General features: G+C 40.6%; 2 protein-coding genes across 6 annotated transcripts in view; one reads left to right on the forward strand and one right to left on the reverse strand.

Moving 5' to 3' along the window:
- The window catches only part of Arl13b (ADP-ribosylation factor like GTPase 13B), a 66,144-nt gene extending 61,625 nt beyond the window's left edge, over positions 1 to 4,519 (reverse strand). For 2 of the 4 annotated variants that reach the window (XM_039088392.2, XM_039088391.2), the window contains exon 1: positions 4,032 to 4,368. In XM_039088392.2, coding sequence (XP_038944320.1) covers positions 4,032 to 4,090 — 59 coding nt within the window. In that variant the 5' untranslated portion in view covers positions 4,091 to 4,368. The other 2 variants (NM_001107101.1, XM_006240716.5) reach the window with 2 other exon arrangements.
- Positions 4,520 to 17,147: 12,628 nt separating this feature from the next.
- The window catches only part of Pros1 (protein S), an 81,549-nt gene continuing 77,002 nt past the window's right edge, over positions 17,148 to 21,694 (forward strand). The window contains exon 1 of one of the 2 annotated variants that reach the window (XR_010055967.1): positions 17,148 to 18,296. Coding sequence is in view for 1 of the 2 variants with exons in the window: in NM_031086.2 (NP_112348.2) it covers positions 18,221 to 18,296 (76 nt within the window). In the remaining variant the exon portion in view is untranslated. The remainder of the gene's footprint in view (positions 18,297 to 21,694) is intronic. The other variant, NM_031086.2, reaches the window with a different exon arrangement.

The raw sequence follows: 21,694 nt of genomic DNA on the forward strand, positions 1-21,694 counted from the left end.
TCTGGTGTGTTTGGATATTCCATGTTTGTTTTGGTGGGAGAATTGGGCTCCGATGGTGCCATGTAGTCTTGGTTTCTGTTGCTTGGGTTCCTGCGCTTGCCTCTCGCCATCAGATTATCTCTAGTGTTACTTTGTTCTGCTATTTCTGACAGTGGCTAGACTGTCCTATAAGCCTGTGTGTCAGGAGTGCTGTAGACCTGTTTTCCTCTCTTTCAGTCAGTTATGGGGACAGAGTGTTCTGCTTTCCGGCGTGTGGTTTTTCCTCTCTACAGGTCTTCAGCTGTTCCTGTGGGCCTGTGTCTTGAGTTCACCAGGCAGCTTTCTTGCAGCAGAAAAGTTGGTCTTACCTATGGTCCCGAGGCTCAAGTTCACTCGTGGGGTGCTACCCACGGGCTCTCTGCAGCGGCAGCAACCAGGAAGACCTGTGCCGCCATTTTCGGGAGCTTCAGTGCACCAGGGTTCCAGATGGTCTTTGGCTTTTTCCTCTGGCGTCCGAGATGTGTGTTCAGAGAGCAGTCTCTTCTGCTTTCCCAGGCTTGTCTGCCTCTCTGAAGGTTCAGCTCTCCCTCCCATGGGATTTGGTTGCAGAGAACTGTTTATCCGGTCTGTTTCCTTTCAATGATAACCTTTTCAATGATAACCTAGCAATGAATATCCTAGTAAGAGCACCAGTGGAAGGGGAAGCCCTGGGTCCTGCTAAGACTGAACCCCCAGTGAACTAGACTATGGGGGGAGGGCGGCAATGGGGGACACCCATAAGGAAGGGGAGGGGGGAGGGGGATGTTTGCCCGGAAACCGGGAAAGGGAATAACACTTGAAATGTATATAAGAAATACTCAAGTTAATAAAAAAAATAAAATAAACAATTAAAACGAATAAAAAAAAAAGAAACACTCAATTAAAAAAAAAAAAAAACGTGGAAAACAACACCTTAACTAAGTGGTCAAGGTCAACCTTCCCAGGAATAAAGCACACTGGCACTCCCCACCCCTTGATATGATATGCTGTGATTATGTACCCTGGAGAGCAACTTGCCTAAGATGAATGACATTTTGTCTTTGGGGTGTTCTTCCCCAAGATGCACCACCTTAATCAAATTACAAGGAGCTAAAATGCAAATTGAGGTGTATTCTGCAAGCAACCACAACCTCAAAATCCCTAAGGAATGTTATTCAAAAGAACCTCAAAGATGGCAACTCTTATAGACTGAGTAAGTGAAAGAAGCAGAGCAAATGTAGTGTGGGGCCCTAAACTGGAACACACACACACACACACACACACACACACACAGACCAAAAGCTATGAATACTGTATGTGGGAATGCAGGCACTCTTGCACTACAGTACTCAGTTAACACTATTACACTAATGCTGTTGTCATCGTTGTTCTAAATCTGAAGAACATTAGAACAGAAAATCTAGCATTGTCCTACAATGCTTCTAATAGAGTCTGTGGGTCTCCTACTACAGTCAATTGAACATTGATTTACACAGCTTGAAAGCCTAGGTTCAGGTTCTGACTTGTATGGCATGGTAAGTATTCTTTGAAAACTGGCTGGGTTCCTGGGCCTCATTACTAATCCAGACGGTGCCTTAATACTGGGTCTCAGCCTGCCGCCTGGTACATATCAAGCAAATCTAATTCACTCAGTGGACTGGAGGTTATCATTAAACAAATGAAGACATGGACATGATGCAAGACCCTCCATCAAAGAGGATAGAATCTGTTATTCTGCATTTTCTGAATATTAATAACATTAGACTTTCTTCTCACATGTGCAAATGCATGTTTTAGAATTATATAAAGAATCTCAACATCAAGTAGCCTATCTAAAACTTAAAATATGGGAGTGGGGAGACAACTCAGAGGTTAAGAGCACTGACTGCTCTTCCAGAGGTCCTGAGTTCAAATCCCAGCAACCACATGGTGGCTCACAACTTTCTGTAATGGGATCTGATGCCCTCTTCTGGTGTGTCTGAAGATAGCTACAGTGTACTTGTATATATAAAAGAAATGAATCTTTAAAAAAATAATAGAACTTAAAAGACATAAAAGGAAACATTAACTGTAATGGAAGCAATTCTCACGAATTATTGTAAGTCATACAAGCAAAACATTTTAATTTTTATAACCAGTTTACCTGCTTCTCCTTTATTCCAAAAAAAAATAAACAGAACCCAGGCTAAGATTATTCACGTAAGCATAGTTATTGGTAACAGATGAGCAAATTATAGAAAATATTTGGTAAGCATCTCTTCAGCCACCATTGTGAATCTGGCATTAGGCAGTGACACTGAAGTTAGCCGTAAGCTAAGTTCATCTTAAATAACTGTAGAGCTCGCTCATGCTATTTACAATTGAGAGATATATTAAGATACAAGCTAGAGTTGCATGAGATGACAGATAATGCAAGTCTTACACTGGTTTAAATTATCTAACAACCGAGAAGGGGGAGACAGTGATGTATCGCTTAACGTGGTATTGCAAGAGTTACCATTTCAACATCCAGTGCTCTTTAAAGAGCACTACAAAACCTCCCAAGGTCCATACATCCCTTCACTTCCAGCGCCTCAATGTAGTTAGCACGTTACCAAGTGCTGCTTCTTAAGACAATCCATCTGACTTGTAAGGCTGAATCTTAATGAGGTTTTGCTAGGAAAACTCCAGCTACCTCTTGTTCTTAAAATTCAGTACATCTTCCCTTTCTTTAAACAAAGCTCAAAGACTATGTTGTTATTACTGTGAAAAATGACTACTGCAATGAATTTAAATCATTGGATTATACTCATGCTCCAATACTCTCCTATAAAATAATTTGTTAAAAGTAAGCAGAGGAAAGTGTGAATGGGAAAATGCTATGGTTTTCAAGTCTGAGTAGAAGCTATAAAATCAGACAAAATACTAAAGTTAATCACTCAGCACACGCAGTGCGGAACACACCTTCGGTTCTCACAGGTAATTCAGGAGATTCTATCGCCTACACTTCAAACATTCAAAGCCAGAGCAATGGGGTGAGGGGAGGATTGCAAGTTTTGTTTAAAGCACATTTCTTTTCCAAATATAGGTATGTATTTTCCTATAAATGCATTAAGTGTTGCTTTTCAGGTGCACTTTTTAAAGACCTACCCATCTTTATGACATATGTCTGTGAAGTTTGGGTTTTTTAAAAAACACTTTCCTAGATTTTGACTGTGGTCCAACTCCAAGGTATAAGTAGGGAAAGTCAATAGTTATAAACAGAAGAAACACACTCTACAGTTTGGGCTTCTGGGATTCAGAAGCATCATTTCCCTGACTCCATCCTAGCATAGTGCCTGGTACGTTTCTTGACAGTACTTACTGAATAAACCACCAAATAATATGTTCACACATGTACTGATGCAAAAAACGATACGTGAAACAAGAGACCTTTCAATTAGAAGGTGATACTAGAGTGTACATGAAAACGGCAGCTAACTTACAGCTAAGAAAACACTACCCTTCACACGCTCTAATTGAATCCAACACTTCTTAGGCACAGATATTATCCTCATCTAATAAATAAGGAAGATGGGCCAAATGTGGTCGAATCATATAATTAGTAAGGAATAGAGCCAAAAAACCAAATAAAATAGAGTGCGGTTGTGTTCTCAGATATGTACAAGAGAGATGAGATGGAGAGAGCTACCACAGGATGTGTGTTTATTAGGAAAAATGTACTTCACACCTCTCTTCAAAAACTTTTCCACGACAAAAGGCTTTGAAGAAAACTACAATGGATAATTATCTCCTTCCCTCCCCTCTCCACACAGACACGCTCACACACGCATCTTCCTAAGAAATGTAAAGCACTTCAAAACACACGTATAAGCCTTAGATAAAAACTTAGTCAAGCAGGTATGAGAGGGGCTAGCCATGAGCTCTCACTCCAGGGCAGCATCCCCCAGACCTGGCCAACTCCTCCCATGCCTAGAGAAGAGGCGGCGCCCGGCCTGGCCCAGGAGCGCGGTCGTCCCCATCCCTCAGGGCAGCGGGCCCGCGCCCTAGCCTACCTGACAGGCTCCCGCCACCGCTTGAACAAGTTGCAGCAGTTGGCCATCAGATTGAACATCCCAGGTCTCTCCTCCCGCCACCTCCCATCCGAGTCTCGGGACAGGATGGGCCCCAAGCTACCGGGCCCGGCTCAGAGGCCCCACGTCCTCACGCTCCCCTAGGATGGACTAGACAAAGGGCAGGCCGGGAGGGCGGTGACCGGGACGGATCGCAGGGTCCGGCCCCTAACCGTGTCCGCCCGCCGCCCCGGGACAGACCGAACACAGGCTCAGGAACACCGGAGCGGCGTTAGTGTGACTCCAGACAAACCCCCCGCGTCGACGTGCTGACGTCCCCGAAGCTCCGAAGGCCCGCCCTCGGAACCGCCTACCACAAGCTTCTCCAATCAGAGGCTGAAAACCTGCGTCCGGGGCTTCTGATCGGCCGAAGACTCCTTGCTCCCCGCCCCCTGTCAAAGGGCGGAAAGAGGAAGTGGGCGTGGTCTAGAGGAACAAGGCGGGGCTCGCGGAAGACGGTTCTGGTAACTAGGCAACCGCAGCGTCTATAGATAAATCCAGGGTTCCTTGAGAGATCTCATGCAAGCCCTGTCTATATTCAATCAAAATGCATTGCCTGCGTTGCCTGCCAACCTTTCTGTATCCTATTCATCTCCAGTACCTCAGATGAGACCTAAAGACCTCTAATGGTCTGCGTGTTTTGTTTTGTTTTGTTCTGTTTTGTTGTGTAGTTAGGATGGTGATCCTCTGGGGCTCAGGCCAACTTAGGCTGAAGAACTCAAGAAAAATACGCCTAGGCAATTATAAATTAAACAAACGAGGAAAACTCGTTTGTTAAGTTGTCTCAAGTGAGAAAGCTATTTTGATCTGATAGCTATTATGTAAAAATGTGAACGATAATTATATGTCTTATATGAAGATGCTACAATTACAAAGGAAATATGTGATTGTGGAGTAATGTGCAAACAGAAAAGGAACAAGATAAAAACATTGTGCACTTGCCACTCAAAGTAACAAATAGTGTTGTTTTACTGTTTGCTTTTCTGGGAGTTTCAACTATATAAAATTATAATCATTTGATTTTTGAAAAAATTGTGAATGTTTTACAATGCTTTATTTTTAAACAGGAATTTAATGACTAAAATATATTTATTCAGGAAAAATGGCAAATTCTTTCCCAAAAATGGGTGCAATACCATATACAGCCACTTTTATCCATTCAACTTCTGACTAAAAGGTAGACAGAAAGATAGATAGATGGAGAGAGAGATAGTTAAAAAGACATTTCAAATCACAGCAGAAGTAAAGAGAGCACTGGAAAATCACAGTATTTAAAGGAAATGATAGTCTAGTACTAAGATTAATTGGAGTTTTAAAGTAGTTCTTTTCTAATTCATGAGCTTGCTGATTCTGAATCTCTGTAGCACTTCTATAAAATGGGAATTAAAAAAAAAACTGCCCTTTCATGAGGTTACTGAGATAGTGAAAGAGATAAAGCTCAAGGCAATTTCCAATAACCAAGGGCAGGTTTTAACGTTACTGTCACTTGCCTCACAAGCCTTTATGTTACACCATAGCCACATATCTCCTCATCCATGGGATGGGATGGAAGGTCAGGGAAGGAGAAGGGTCTCCCTTAACTCTCAGTCAGTTTCATGAGGTGGCTGTGCACTCAGTGCTCACATCTACTCTCTGTAACTTGTAGTGAAACAACTTTACAAAGCTCTGCTGTGGATGGCCACTCTTTGATTCAGTCTACAATTGAGTTTCTATCCCATCAAACCATGGCAAAAACATTTAGGTGAAACTTATCTCTTCCCAGTTCTTCTCTCTTCTCTATCTCTGTTTTTGCCTCTCCCTCTACTCCCCTCCCCTCCTTTTTGAGGTTTATTTAGCACATATAAAGGATGCCCATGGGTCATGTATTCATTTTCTTTGCAGCACAGCCTACCATTGGGATCAATGATTTTAATGGTCACCCATGATACTCTTTCAATGATTTTTAAAAATTATTCTGGTAAACCAGAAACCAGAGAGAAGCTCCCACACCATACAAGAGATGGCAGGTAGTGTGGAGAAAGAAGCATCTCTTTTATAGCTCTTAATGCATTTCATGCAGTTAATGCTTCTAAAACCCTTTCCTGTCTGTCCTCTGCATTCATGGTTGTATGCTATTTGGTTTTTCTTCTCTCCCCTACAATTCTCCCCATGTTTCTAAGAGCCGCCCCTAACATTTTGCTTTCATTTTTAAAAACATACTCTCTTAGAAAACTTAATTGTTCCTTTCTGTACCTGAAGATACAGAAGACACACTCTTGCTAGGTGTGTGATCTTTTAGTATTTCAGGAACCATATCTGATACCACTTGTTTCAAAACTGCACTCCACACTAGCTCCACCTCAAATGCTCTTCAATTCTGAGGGTGATAGATTTCTACAGTTGATCATTTATTAAACATGACTCTGTTTTCCAGTGCCTGAAGTGGCTTGATACTAATCCTTTCTAGTTCCTTTCTCTTTATAAACACACAAAACAGCTATGTATAATTTTTTAGAATCAAGCACACCATGAAACTCTCTCTGTGGTCATTTAAATGGAAGTAGAATGTCAACATTCCATGAAAGTACCTAAAAGCCCCAGCAATGGGCTCTGCCCTTCCTTCCTTTGCAAGTAGTTGTAAGAGTCTGTTAGCATGTTATGCCAACATATGGAGGACCTGTATCTGGAAAGTCATGCAGACTCAGAATAAATCACTGAAATTTGGTGACTATTTTACCAGTGTGAATGAACAAAATTATCTTGCTGCTATTGTCCAAAATGAGATTCAGGTCATGAGTGCAAAAATCTTAGCTCTCAAGAAGCAGAAGAAGGCTGGTGAGCTCTGTGAATCTGAGGTCGGCTCTGTCTACAGAGATTTTCTGAGTATCCAGAGCTGCAAATGGAGATGCTATAAATAAAGATAAAAGAAGGATTTTCAAGCTGGCACCTGAACCTCACTTATCCCTGCCCACAGCTTCCTGCTCCCAAATCCCATGGGAGAGAGAGCTTATGGCCCAGACATGTAGGCGATCCTGAGACTGCAAGGCAGGAGAGACCACCACTTCTACCCACCTTTGCCCACATCCTTGGCCCAGAAACTTTATAGGGCCTCTGGGCACAGGAAGATAGGGGCAGCCGAGTTGCAGGAGCCCTTCAGTCTAGACTGATTGGACCCAGTCAAACAGCTCCCTGGACCCAAATACCATGGTAGGGAGAGCTAAAACTTCAAAGGGGCAGACACACCTAGGAAACCAGAGGAGACTACTCTCTGACCCCATTTCTGACTCTAGAGGAAAAGGACTAGCACCATCTGAGCACCCTGCCCACATAGACCCAGGAGAAGTAGGGGCAGGCCCTTCTGGTTCCCGCCCACAAGAACAGCTGAAAGCCAGTGCACAGGAACCCGCCTGAAAGCAGAACACTCTGTCCCCATAACTGGCTGAAAGAAAAGAGGAAAAACAGATCTACACCACTCCTGACACACAGGCCTATAGGACAGTCAAGCCACTGTCAGAAAAAGCAAAACAAGGTAACACAGAGACAACCTGAGGGCAAGAGGCAAGAACAGGAACCAAAGCTACAAAAAGCAAGACTACATGGCATCATCATCATCAGAGCCCAATTCTCCCACCAAAGCAAACACTGAATATCCAAGCATACCAGAAAAGCAAGATCTAGATTTAAAATCAAATTTGATCATGTGATTGGAGGACTTTAAGAAAGATATAAAGAACTCCCTTAGAGAAATGCTGGAAAACACAAGTAAACAAGTAGAAGCCCTTAGAGAGGAAACATAAAAATCCCTGAAAGAATTCCAGGAAAACACAGTCAAACAGATAAAGGAATTGAAAATGGAAATAGAAACAATAAAGAAAGCACAAAGGGAAACAACACTGGATATACAAAACCAAAGGAAGAGACAAGGAGCCTTAGATACAAACATCACCAACAGAATACAAGAGATAGAAGTGAGAATCTCAGGAGCAGAAGATTCCATAGAAATCATTGACTCAACTGTCAAAGATAATGTAAAGCGGAAAAAGCTACTGGTCCAAAACATACAGGAAATCCAGGACTCAATGAGAAGATCAAACCTAAGGATAATAGGTATAGAAGAGAATGAAGACCCCCAGCTAAAAGGACCAGTAAATATCTTCAACAAAATCATAGAAGAAAACTTCCCTAACCTAAAGAAAGAGATGCCCATAAACATAAAAGAAGCCTACAGAACTCCAAATAGACTGAACCAGAAAAGAAACTCCTCCCATCACATAATAGTCAAAACACCAAATGCACAAAACAAAGAAAGAATATTAAAAGCAGTAAGGGAAAAAGGTCAAGTAACATATAAAGGCAGACCTATCAGAATCACACCAGACTTCTCCTTAGAGACTATGAAAACCAGAAGATCCTGGACAGATGTCATACACACCCTGAGAGAACACAAATTCCAGCCCAGGTTACTGTATCCAGCAAAACTCTCAATTAGCATAGGTGGAGAAACCAAGATATTCCATGACAAAACCAAATTTACACAATACCTTTCTACAAATCCAGTCCTACAAAGGATAATAAATGATAAAGTCCAACACAAGGAGGCAAGCTACACCCTAGAAAAAGAAAGAAACTAATCATTCTGCAACAAAACAAAGAGAAGACAAGAACACAAACATAATCTCACATTCAAACACGAATGTAACAGAAAGCAACAATCACTATTCCTTAATACCTCTCAACATCAATGGACTCATTTCCCCAATAAAAAATCACAGATGAATAAATTGGATACGTAATGAGGACCCAGAATTTTGCTGCCTATGGGAAACACACCTGAGAGACAAAAACAGACACTACCTCAGAGTAAAAGGCTGGAAAACAAAGCAAGCAAATGTTCTGAAGAAGCAAGCTGGAGTAGCCATTCTGATATCGAATAAAATCGATTTTCAACCAAAAGTCATCAAAAAAGATAAGGAAGGACACTTCATATTCATCAAAGGAAAAATCCACCAAGATGAACTCTCAATCCTAAATATCTATGCTCCAAATATAAGGGCACCTACATATGTAAAAGAAACCTTACTGAAGCTCAAAGCACACATTGTACCTCACACAATAATAGTAGGTGATTTCAACACCCCACTCTCATCAATGGACAGATCATGGAAACAGAAATTACACAGAGACATAGACAGAATAACAGAACTTATGAATCAAATGGACTTAACAAATATTTACAGAACATTCTATCCTAAAACAAAAGGATATACCTTCTTCTCACCACCTCATGGTACTTACTTCAAAATTGACCATATAATCGGGCACAAAACAGGCCTGAACAAAAAGATAGAAATAATCCCATGCGTCATATCAGACCACCCCGGGCAAAAGCTGGTCTTCAATAACAATAAGGAAAGAACAACCACATATACATGGAAGTTGAACAATGCTCTTCTCAATGATGACCTTGTCAAGGAAGAAATAAAGAAATTAAAAACTTCTTAGAAGTTAATGAAAATGAAGGTACAACATACCCAAACTTATGGGACACAACGAAAGCTGTGCTGGGAGGAAAACCGATAGCTCTGAGTGCCTGCAAAAAGAAGCAGGAAAGAGCATGTATGAGCAGCTTGACAGCACACCTAAAAGCCCTAGAACAAAAAGACGCAAATATACCCAGGAGGAGTAGAAGGCAGGAAATAATCAAACTCATAGCTGAAATCAACCAAGTAGAAACAAAAAGGACTATACAAAGAATCAACAGAACAAAAGCTGGTTCTTTGAGAAAATCAACAAGATAGATAAACCCTTAGCCAGACTAACCAGAGGACACAGAGAGTGTGTCCAAATTAACAAAATCAGAAATGGAAAGGGAGACATAACAACAGAATCAGAGGAAATTCAAAAAATCATCAGATCCTACTGCAAAAGCCTATATTCAACAAAACTTGAAAATCTGGAGGAAATGGACAATTTCCTAGACAGATACCAGGTACCGAAGTTAAATCATTAACAGATAAACCATTTAAACAACCACATAACTCCTAAATAAATAGAAGCAGTCATTAAAAGTCTCCCAAACAAAAAGAGCCCAGGTCCAGATGGGTACAGTGCAGAATTCTATCAGACCTACATACCAAACCTCATACCAATACTATCCAAACTATTCCACAAAATTGAAACAGATGGATCACTACTGAATTCCTTCTATGAAGCTACAATTAGTCTTATACCCAAACCACACAAAGACCCAACAAAGAAAGAGAACCTCAGACCAATTTCCCTTATGAATATCGATGCAAAAATACTCACTAAAATTCTTGCAGACTGAATCCAAGAACCCATTAAAACAGTCATCCATCCTGATCAGATAGACTTCATCCCAAGTATGCAGGGATGGTTTAATATACAGAAAACCATCAACATAATCAAATATATAAACAAACTGAAAGATAAAAACCACATGATCATTTCATTAAATGCTGAGAAAGCATTTGACAAAATTCAACGCCCCTTCAAGATAAAAGTCCTGGAAAGAACAAGAATTCAAGGCCCATACCAAAATATAGTAAAAGCATATACAGCAAACCAGTAGCTAACATTAAACTAAATGGAGAGAAACTTGAAGAAATCCCACTAAAATCGGGGACTAGACAAGGCTGCCCACTCTCTCCCTATTTATTCAATATAGTTCTCGGAGTCCTAGCCAGAGCAGTCAGAGAACAAAAGGAGATCAAAGTTATCCAGATTGGAAAGGAAGAAGTAAAAATATCACTATTTGAAGATGATATGATAGTATATTTAAGTGATCCCAAAGTTCCACCAGAGAACTACTAAAGCTGATAAACACCTTCAGCAAAGTGACTGGGTATAAAATTAACTCGAATAAATCAGTAGCCTTCCTCTACACAGAAGAGAAACAAGCTGAGAAAAAAATTAGGAAAATGACACCCTTCATTATAGTCCCAAATAACATAAAATACCTCGGTGTGATTGTAACCAAGCAAGTGAAAGATCTGTAGGATAAGAACTTCAAGCCTCTGAAGAAAGAATTTGAAGAAGATTAGAGAAGATGGAAAGATCTCCCATGCTCATGGATTGGCAGGATTAATATAATAAAAATGGCCATTTTACCAAAAGCAATCTACAGATTCAATGCAATTCGCATCAAAATTCCAATCCAATTTTTCATAGAGTTAGACAGAACAATTTTCAAATTCATCTGGAATAACAAAAAACCCAGGATAGCTAAAACTATCTTCGACAATAAAAGGACATCTGGGGGAGTCACTATCCCTGAACTCAAGAAGTATTACAAAGCAATAGTGATAAAAACTTCATGGTATTGGTACAGAGACAGGCAGATGGACCAGTGGAATAGAATTGAAGACCCAGAAATGAACCCACACACCTATGGGCACTTGATTTTTGACAAAGGATCCAAAACCATTCAATGGAAAAAAGATAGCATTTTCAGCAAATGGTGCTGTTTTAACAGGAGGTCAGCATGTAGAAGAATGCAGATCGATCCATGCTTATCACCCTGTACAAAGCTTAAGTCCAAGTGGATCAAGGACCTCCACATCAAACCAGATATGCTCAAACTAATAGAAGAAAAAGTGAGAAAGAATCTCAAACACATGGGCACTGGAGAAAATTTCCTGAACGAAACACCAATGGCTTATGCTTTAAGATCAAGAATCACAAATGGGATCTCATAAAACTGCAAAGCTTCTGTAAGGCAAAGGACACTGTGGTAAGGACAAAATGGCAGTCAACAGATTGGGCAAAGATCTTTACCAATCCTACAACAGATAGAGGCCTTATATCCAAAATATACAAAGAACTCAAGAAGTTAGACCACAGGGAGACAAATAACCGTATTAAAAAATGGGGTTCAGAGCTAAACAAAGAATTCCCAGCTGAGAAATGTCAAATGGCTGAGAAACACCTAAAGAAATGTTCAACATCTTTAGTCATAAGGGAAATGCAAATCAAAACAACCCTGAATTCCACCTCACACCAGTGAGAATGGCTAAGATCAAAAACTCCAGTGACAGCAGATGCTGATGAGGATATGGAGAAAGAGGAACACTCCTCTATTGTTGGTGGGATTGCAGACTGGTACAACCATTCTGGAAATCAGTCTGGAGGTTCCTCAGAAAATTGGACATTGAACTGCCTGAGGATCCAGCTATACCTCTCTTGAGCATATACCCAAAAGATGCTTCAACATTTATCAAAGACACGTGCTCCACTATGTTCATAGCAGCCCTATTTATAATAGCCAGAAGCTGGAAAGAACCCAGATGCCCTTCAACAGAGGAATGGATCCAGAAAATGTGGTACATCTACACAATGGAATATTACTCAGCTATCAAAAACAACGACTTTATGAAATTCATAGGCAAATGGATGGAACTAGAAAATATCATCCTGAGAGAGGTAACCCAATCACAGAAAAACACACATGGTATATGCACTCATTGATAAGTGGATATTAGCCCAAATGCTCAAATTACCCTAAATGTACAGAACACATGAAACTCAAGAAGGATGATCAAAATGCGATGCTTCACTCCTTCTTTAAAAGGGGAACAAGAATACCTCTCTTGGGAGAGAAGATGGAGGCAAAGTTTAGAACAGAGGCAGAAGGAACACCCATTCACAGCCTGCCCCATGTGTAGCCCAAACATATACAGCCACCAAACTAGATAAGATGGATGAAGCAAAGAAGTGCAGGCTGACAGGAACCGGATGTAAATCTCTCCTGAGAGACACAGTCAGAACATGGCAAATATATAGGCGAATGCCAGCAGCAAACCACTGAACTGAAAACGGGACCCCAGTTGAAGGTATCAGAAAAATGGCTGAAAGAGCTTGAAGGGGCTTGAGACCTCATATGAACAACAATGGCAACCAAACAGAGCTTCCAGGGACTAAGCCACTACCCAAAGACTATACATGGACTTACCCTGGGCTCCAACTGCATAGGTAGCAATGAATAGCCTAGTAAGAGCACCAGTGGAAGGGGAAGCCCTTGGTCCTGCCAAGGCTGGACCCCCGGTGAACAGGATTGTTGGGAGGATGGCGGTAATGGGGGGAGGATGGTGAGGGGAAGCCCATATAGAAGGGGAGGAGAAGGGGTAGGGGGATATTGGCCTGTAAACTGGGAAAGGGAATAACATTTGAAATGTAAAGAAATACCCAATTTAATAACGATGGAAAAAATTTAAAAAATAAAAGGAGAGACAGCCAAGTGGCACCCCCCCCCCCAAAAAAAAGAAGGAAAGAAAAAGAAAATAGAAGGAAAGAAAAAAAAAAGAGGTCTGGTGGTGAGGCTCAGTGAAGTATTTTTCCTACTACGTGTGTGTCAAAGAGTTCAACTCTTGACACTGCAAAGAAACAAGCAAGCAAAAAAACAACCAAAATGCAATAGTCACTTCGTGATCACCTTTGATACTACCAGAAGAATTCCCAGACTTGAATTGTTCATTTGACTATCTATGGAAACATTCCAGAGAATCACACATTAAAATAAATCTTGCCCCCATAAATTGTATCCTCAGAAAGGATAGTACATGGTTAATGAATGTATTAGTATCTGTATTAGTAAAAGATTGTACAGAACAATGTATAACTTGGTATGATAACAGGATTAGATAATGAGCTGAAATGTTGACAAGTTATGTTTGTATATATAGAAGAACACACAAGTCACATTTTAGCTGCCTAATATCCATCAGAGTGTTAATACTAAGGTGAAACCAGATATCAATATTGATTGCAACTGGAGGTATAAGGTTAAAACCCACTAGTTTATCCAGAGCTGTAGTCTCCAATTTGCTCATTGAGCGTTTCAGATAGCACTTTAAGTTTGACTTTACAGTGATGGAGGCAGTTATTCCACAGTTACTCTGACACTGCTGAACCTATCCCAGATAATGCCTCTGTTTCTTTAATATTCCCGTCTCATAATCTCTCTGTTGTCTCTTTGGGAGATGATATGGTTCAACATGCTGTTAATTTTTAATTTAGAAACTTTGCCCTCTGTGAGAAATTTTAAAACCTCAAAGTTCACAATATCCTTAAAAATTGTCCTCAGGCAATGAAGAGATTCTCAAATGGAGCAGTTCATTGATTACCTGTGGCATATATGCATTTACACATTGAAGATTAAATATAGTACTTAAAGCTTCTTTTGTTTAATACCATCGAAACAGTTTTAAGGGATTAGATTTATCCAAAAAGGAAGAGGATTTATTTTCTTATTTTATATATTTTACATTCCCAACTGGTTCCCTCTCCCTCTTCTCCTCCCAGTCACTACCCACTCAACAACCCAGCCACCCTGCAGAATGCACTCCTCTTCCACTTCTCTTCAGGAAAGAGCTAGCCTCAACAGGCCATGGCATATCAAGTTGCAGTAAGACTAGGTTCCTCCTTTTTTGCTGAGGCTAGACAAAGCAACCCAGTATGGGGAAAGAGTACCAGAGGTAGGTAACAGAGGCAGAGACATTCCCAGCTCCCACTTTAGGGGTCCCGCATAAAGACCCAGCTGCACAACTGTAACATATGTGCAAAAGGCCTATGTCTGTCCTATGCATGTTCTCCAGTTGGCAGGTCAGTCTTTGGACCCAGATTAGTTGATTCTGTGGGTTTTCTTATGGTGCCTTTGACCCCTCTGGCTCTTACAAACCTTCCTCCTCTTCTAAGGAAAAGAATGTTTTTAAAGGGAGGGGCTGTTCTTATGGATAGTTCTTATTCTAGTAGATCGAAGGATTTAGAACATGATATGGCAACGTTTACTACTTTAACATAATGTATGTATATTTCAGTTTAAAATCATTATGTGAATGTGGATAGGTGAGTGCTACCATCTTCATAATCATGGCAGTGTTAGCCTGCCATTGTAGTGGACCTTGTGGAAAGATGAAGGGGTCAGGACAGAAGCCAGAAGGCCCAGCATGTGACACTGAGTTTCTGTGGGCCTCACATAGAATGGAGCAGTAGGTGTTGAACAGAAGGTGCTCAAGCTGTAGTGATGAATCTCATCTGTGGCTGCAACCCAAGTTTGCAGATGTTTTCAGTGAAGGCTGGTGGGATTTGGGAGATTTTGAACCAAAGCAAATCAAATCCAGCAGAAATAGTAGGCTCTTCATTCACATCAACTGCCTCAATTAAAGGATGAGCACGCTGGTTTGGAAATGAAATTGTGTCAGTTAGTTTTCAGTCCTAATTGAACAAAAATAAATAAATAAATAAATAAATAAATAAATAAATAAATAAACAAACAAATCAATCAATCAACCAATAAATGGGACTGGAGAAATGGCTCAGCCATTAAGAGCATTGACTGCTCTTCCAGAGGTCCTCAGTTCAATTCCTAGCAACCACATGGTGGCTCACAACTATCTGTAGTGGGATACAATTTCCTCTTCTGGTGTGTCTGAAGACAGCTACAGTGTACTCATATACATTAAATTAATAAATCTTTTAAAAACTTAAAAAAAGAAAAAAACTGAAGATAAATGTCAATGGACCAAATGTATATATGGCTTTAGTCGTTTCTATAATGTAGGCCTTGGCTTGCGATGGTGCAACATATCATGTTAATATGTATACTAGAAGATAGAACCTATAACAGCTGCTTAGCTTATAGTTACTGGCTACTTGGCAACTTAATCCAGAGACAGAGACAGAGAGACAGAGACAGAGACAGACAGACAGACACACACACAGAGGGAGAGGGAGAGAGAGAGAGAGAGAAGAGAGGATCATACCCTCAGTTGCCCTCAGTGACCTTCCTTTAGATCCCAGGTATTTGTGTTTTTACCTCTAACACCACCACAGGTGATGGCAAAGCCCCTTAACACAGGAAGCTTTGAGAAATAGCTAAGATTGGATCTTTAGGAACTAAAAGGAGGGCTCAGTGTTTGAGTATTTGTTCTTTCAGAGGACCTGGGTTTGGTCCCCACTACTCACCCAGTGGCACAAAACATCTATAAACCCAGTTCCTGGGCACCTCAGCTGCCCTCACCGGCACATCCACAGGCAAAGCTCACTCACTCGAATGAAAATAAATGTTTTAAGAGTAATTCTAAAAAAGATCCGAGGTACAACAGAAATTTATACTCCTAGATTTTTTTTTTTTTGAGTAGTAACATTTCTATCATACTAGAAAGAACAAGACCCAGAGACAACTTTTGTTGCCTGAGAGACAATAAGGCAAACAACCCCTTTTGACCATACATTTGTACTCCTTGTCTCCTCTTGGCTTCTCTTCTCTGGCCCCTTAGCTGTAAGCTTCAAATCCCTTTTCCTCAGCTTAAGTTGCTATATGTCTCAGTCATCTGACCGCCTCTTTGAATCTCATAAATTTGTGAAATTCCCCTGTATATGTATGCGATTAAATATTGTTATCTCCTCCTCTTATATCATACATTAATTTAGCAAGGCACAGAGCACAGAAGGGAAGGTAGTACAAAAGTTTTCATTCCCCCTATTGAGTGAATGGAAATTCCCCCAATACATTCCTTTTTTTAAACATATAAATATTATTTTTATTTTTTAAAAAAATTATTTATTATATATTAATACACTGTAGCTGTCTTCAGACACACCAGAAAAGGGTATCAGATCTCATTACAGATGGTTGTGAGCCACCATGTGGTTGCTGGGGATTTGAACCCAAAAACTCTGGAAGAACAGTCAGTGCTCTTAACCACTGAGCCATCTCACCAGAGCCCCCAAAATAGTTCTTAGCAGAAATAATACTGACTCCAATCTTAGTCATCTTGCATCCAGCTAGATCACAAAATCATTAAAAAAAAGAAAAAGAAAAAATGATCCCAAAATAGGACTCTGCCTAATAAGTTTCATTCACACACATAAAAAAATCAATTGATGTTTTAATTGGGCAAAACATGGTCCCTACTATATGTGTCTTGAGTGTTACCAGTTGACATGAACTTATAACTTCATATAGCATCTACAGAGTCTCACATCAACGCTGTGAAAACCTGTTATCTCTGTTACAGATGATATGACTAGGGTTTAAAAGTGTAAGCTCTTTTCTTTTTTTTTTTTTTTTCAATTTAAAATATATTTTGGGGGGGTTCTTTATTTTTTTCGGAGCTGGGGACCGAACCCAGGGCCTTGTGCTTCCTAGGTCCGCGCTCTACCACTGAGCTAAATCCCCAGCCCCTTAAAATATATTTTATTGGATATTATTATTTATTTACATTTCAAAGTAAGCTCTTTTCTTAAAGTTATACAGCAGTGTTAAGACCACTGTTTTCAACCCAGGCAGTTTAGCTTTTAGTAGCAGCCAAAGTGTGGTTTACATGTGTATGCCTGACCAAAAAAAAAAAAAAAAAAAAAAGAAAGGGTAATGCTGACACAAGCTATTGGGAGCAAATACACTGTAGGTGATAAAATCATTCGATTTTCTTTCTTCCCATTACTTCCGTTTTGAGCATTCTTCTTCCTAAAGACCAAGTTGGCTTCAGTTTAAGTTGACATCCTGTAATCCTCTGGGCTGGCAATCTCTTGACTTGGAGAGAAGAGGAAAGGGAGGGTAGGTAGAGGAGGAATGGGGAAGGGAGAGAAGGAGAGAGGGAAGGAGGGAGGGAGGAAGAGGAGATGAGAGGAGAGGAGAGGAGAGGAGAGGAGAAGAGAGGAGAGAGAGAGAGAGAGAGAGAGAGAGAGAGAGAGAGAGAGAGAGAGAGAGAGAGAGAGAGAGAGAGAGAGAGAGAGAGAGAGATTTTCTTCACTCTGAAAACTTCACTTTCTAAAGAAACGAAATAAAAGATGCAGGGCTGAGGACAGTGACAAAGGACCTCTGATAAGCTTTCCTTTCCATGTCCTCGGACCTCCCTCCCGCGGCCCTCCTCCTCCCCACCCTCCCACCTCCGGCTACCAACCTCCCCCCACCCCCCACCCTCAGCGACGAAGAGCTTCCAGGAAATGTCCCAGTCGCCGCTTCGGGCTGGGGGCTGGGAGCGGGCGGTCCCCTCCGCCCCTGACTGCTCCGCCCGCTCGGGCTGGGCCGCAGCAGAGTTGGGAGAGCAGAGCCCAGGCTCGCAGCTCCTCTCCGCCAAGCTCAGGCACCGTCCTCCCCGCGCCATCACAGACCCCCGGCCGCCCGCTCAGCAATGAGGGTCCTGAGCGTGCGCTTTCGGGTGCTACTGGCCTGCCTCGCCCTGGTGCTCCCTGTCTCAGAGACAAACTGTAAGTAATCCGTATCTTCAGTCTTCTTCTGTCCTTACGTGCCCTAGCTGGTAGGATTTTCTCCTAGGCGGCTTGTTGCCTCCTAAGTTTCCAGTAAGTCCCCCAGCGGCTCAGAGAGTGGTGGCAGCCTGGGTCTGGCGGACTGAGTCAATGTGGGACAAGATCAAAGCTTGACTTGCTTTGAGAATCATTGTCCACAGGACTGATGCAAGAACCTGGGTGACACACAGTGTCACAGGAGTTGGATGAACACATTTCTAAACATTGGTAGGAAAACTAAGTCAACCCTTGGTGCCCTCCGGTCCCAGCTTGCACCCTCTCCTTACAGTTAGCCTTCCTTTTGCAATTTCTGGACTTTGTACTTGATTGGCTTGCTTCACATTGATAAACTTTGAGGATTACTGAGATTTTTATTCGCTAACCTTGGCGTAAGAAGTTGCTGTTGGATATTTTCTTGTACCGAGGATCGTTTTGTACTAAGGATTTTGACTGCTACTGATCTAAGGTGGTGGCATGAGTTCTTTGCACGTGTGTGTGTGTGTGTGTGTGTGTGTGTGTGTGTGTGTGTGTGTTTCTTGATTTCTTTTTCTCTTCCATTTCTAGATTTCAGGGAGCATATCGAGTTTTCTCTTAGGAATATACAGAGAATAATAAAGGTTTGGTACGTTTTAACTGTCAACTAAAAGTTTAAAAATGTTCGTAATTAACAGTGCTTTCTTCTGCTCTGTTGGATTCCCAGAAAGGGGCATTGGAGCAGTAACAGTGTAACAAGTAACATTTAGGCTACTAAGAACACCAAAGAAACTTTTCAAGGATGGTAATTAAATAGGCGTTTGGTAGAATTTCAAATTTTTATTAAGTAATAAGAGAGGCGGGTATTTGTAAAATTATTACTAACTTAAAGACCAGATTGTAACTTGTTTGTTTTATGTTGAAGATAAAGAAGTTACAGTTACAAAACATCAACAGTCAAGTCCCTATAACAAAACCCCACATGACAGTATGCTTGCACATGATCTATCTCTTCATTAGGACAATCAAATGTTTTCAGACAGCAGCAGGGCTGTGTCCAGCTCATGCCTTTGAACCCAGCACTTGCTAGCTTGCAGAGGTAAGCAAACCTCTAAGTTCAAGGCCAGCCTGAACACAGTTCAGAACAGCCCAGTCACACAGAAACCCTGTCTTAAAGCAAAGCAAAGCAAACAAACAAAAATAAAACAAAACAAAACAACAAAAAACAAAGCAAGCTGGTGTTTTTCGAAAAGAGCAAGAGAGAACAGTGGCTGGCTGGCCATTCAGAGACTAGACAAGTTCATTCTACAAGGATATAGAATATGTCCGATGGCCGTATCCTTTCTTGTTACCTGGATTGAAAATCATCTGTGGTTTATTGATGAAGAAGCAAACACCTATGTGCTGTTCCTCTTCCCTAAAATTTTGACTTTGTGTTTGGGGATCTTATTTGTCATGGGGTTTTATTGTGGTACTGAGAATTGAATCAGGGAGTTGGTGTATGCTAGGCCAGTGAGCTACATTCCCAAACTCCAAGCTCCAGAAGAATTGAAATTTGAGATACAACTAGAAATTTAAACACCTCATGTATAATCAATTATATGGTCCTAGAAATATACTATATTAAGGGAAATCTTTCCAGAACATTTTTTGAGAGAATGCATGAACAAAAACTAACAACAGCACCAACAAAAACCAGAGTCTTGATCTGTAGTTCTGACTCGCATTTAGGCTACCTTCTGCCTTGACCTACTAAGTGATGAGATCACTTGCGTGTGCTGCCATGCCTGACTTTCATGTGCTTCATTTAACAATAAAGTCAGTTATCAACAAGTTTTCCAAATGTATTTGCATAAATAAAAAACTACAAAAACGAGAAAAGTAAGAAACATACACACAACAAACTTGTATTTATTGCTAATCACTTCTGAGAGCTTCTGGTGAAAGGGGAAATGGGAAGGGGAGGATATCTATTTTGGGTAGCCTCATTTGGCCTTATCCAGACTTCCCTTTTGGGTGGAACAGGCTTCTCTGTGCTTTAGTGACCCTTTTTTTCTATATGATTTTATACTCTGCTCTGTTCTTTCCTAACGTTTCCCTTTGCTGTGAGTTTATCCTTGTCTTTCTTTAAGTTTCTTTAACTTCTTATTTCTTTCCTTTTTTTTTAACTTTAAAATCTATGCTGCTACACTAATGGGGTTATTTTGAAATGATTGGTTTACATCTAGGGCTTGTGCTACAAGAGTTAGTTTCTTATATAGCAGTGACAATAATAAGGTCCATGGTATATTCTTCTGCCATAAACTCTATGCCAGCAAGTGCATGGATGTTGTTTACATGGATATTTTCTGTCCACTAATTTTCATCTCTTCTTTATATCTTGAGTTAACTTTTTAAATATGTCAGCTTTTAAAATAATATGAGAAGTCTATTTATAAATTAAATATACATTAAATATTAAATATTAAATACATTGTAAGATGGATATAACCTTTGAGGGCCAGGAAGAGTTTGAGACCCAGGAAGAGAATGGTATATTTCAGATAATAAATGCACTTTACATATATGTGAAATTTAATATAAGCCAGTATATTTAAAGAATATATTCTTTATCTAAGATTTATCTAAGAATAACAATAATGAATTTTTGCACACTAAGGAAAGAAAGGAATATCTTAGCCAGGTATCTTATCCATTGGTGTGAAGAGGTACCATGACCAAGGCAATTCTTAGAAAGGATAGCATTTAATTGAGGATGGCTTTCAGGTTCAGAGGTTCAATCCCATTATCCTCAAGATGGGAAACAAAGCAGCATCTAGGCAGGCATGGTGCTAGAAAAGGAGCTGAGAGTTGTATATCTTGTTCTGAAGGCAAACAGACTACTATTTTCTAGGCAGCTATCGAGAGGTTCTCAAAGCCCACCACCACAATGACACACTTCCTCCAACAAGATCACACCTACTCCAACAAGAACTCACCTCCTAATAGTGCTACTCCATTGGCCAAACATATTCAACCTTTAAGCCAGCCCCAATTAAATGGTGTCCATTATTAGAGGTGCCTTGGTCATCATGTCTCTTCATAACAATCGAAACCCTAACTAAGACAGAGGTTGGGACCAGGGATTGGGGTATTTCTGTGATAGACTTGACCATGTTTTTGTTTGGAAGAATGTGAATTTTCAGACTTTGGCTTTGGAATGCTTTAAGTGTAGAAAGATGAAAGATGTTGGTGCTGAGGGTGATTTGAACTCTGGCATTCAATTTTGAAGTTTTGAAGAATGTTGCTCATTTTTAACCTTTTCTGAAAAGTCTGCCTGAGACTAACATGAAGAAACTTAGATTAATTGCATTGACAAAGGAAGTCTCAGAAATACCCAGCATAGA

The sequence above is a fragment of the Rattus norvegicus genome, chromosome 11, assembly GCF_036323735.1.
Source record: "Rattus norvegicus strain BN/NHsdMcwi chromosome 11, GRCr8, whole genome shotgun sequence".
Classification (NCBI taxonomy): Eukaryota; Metazoa; Chordata; class Mammalia; order Rodentia; family Muridae; genus Rattus; species Rattus norvegicus.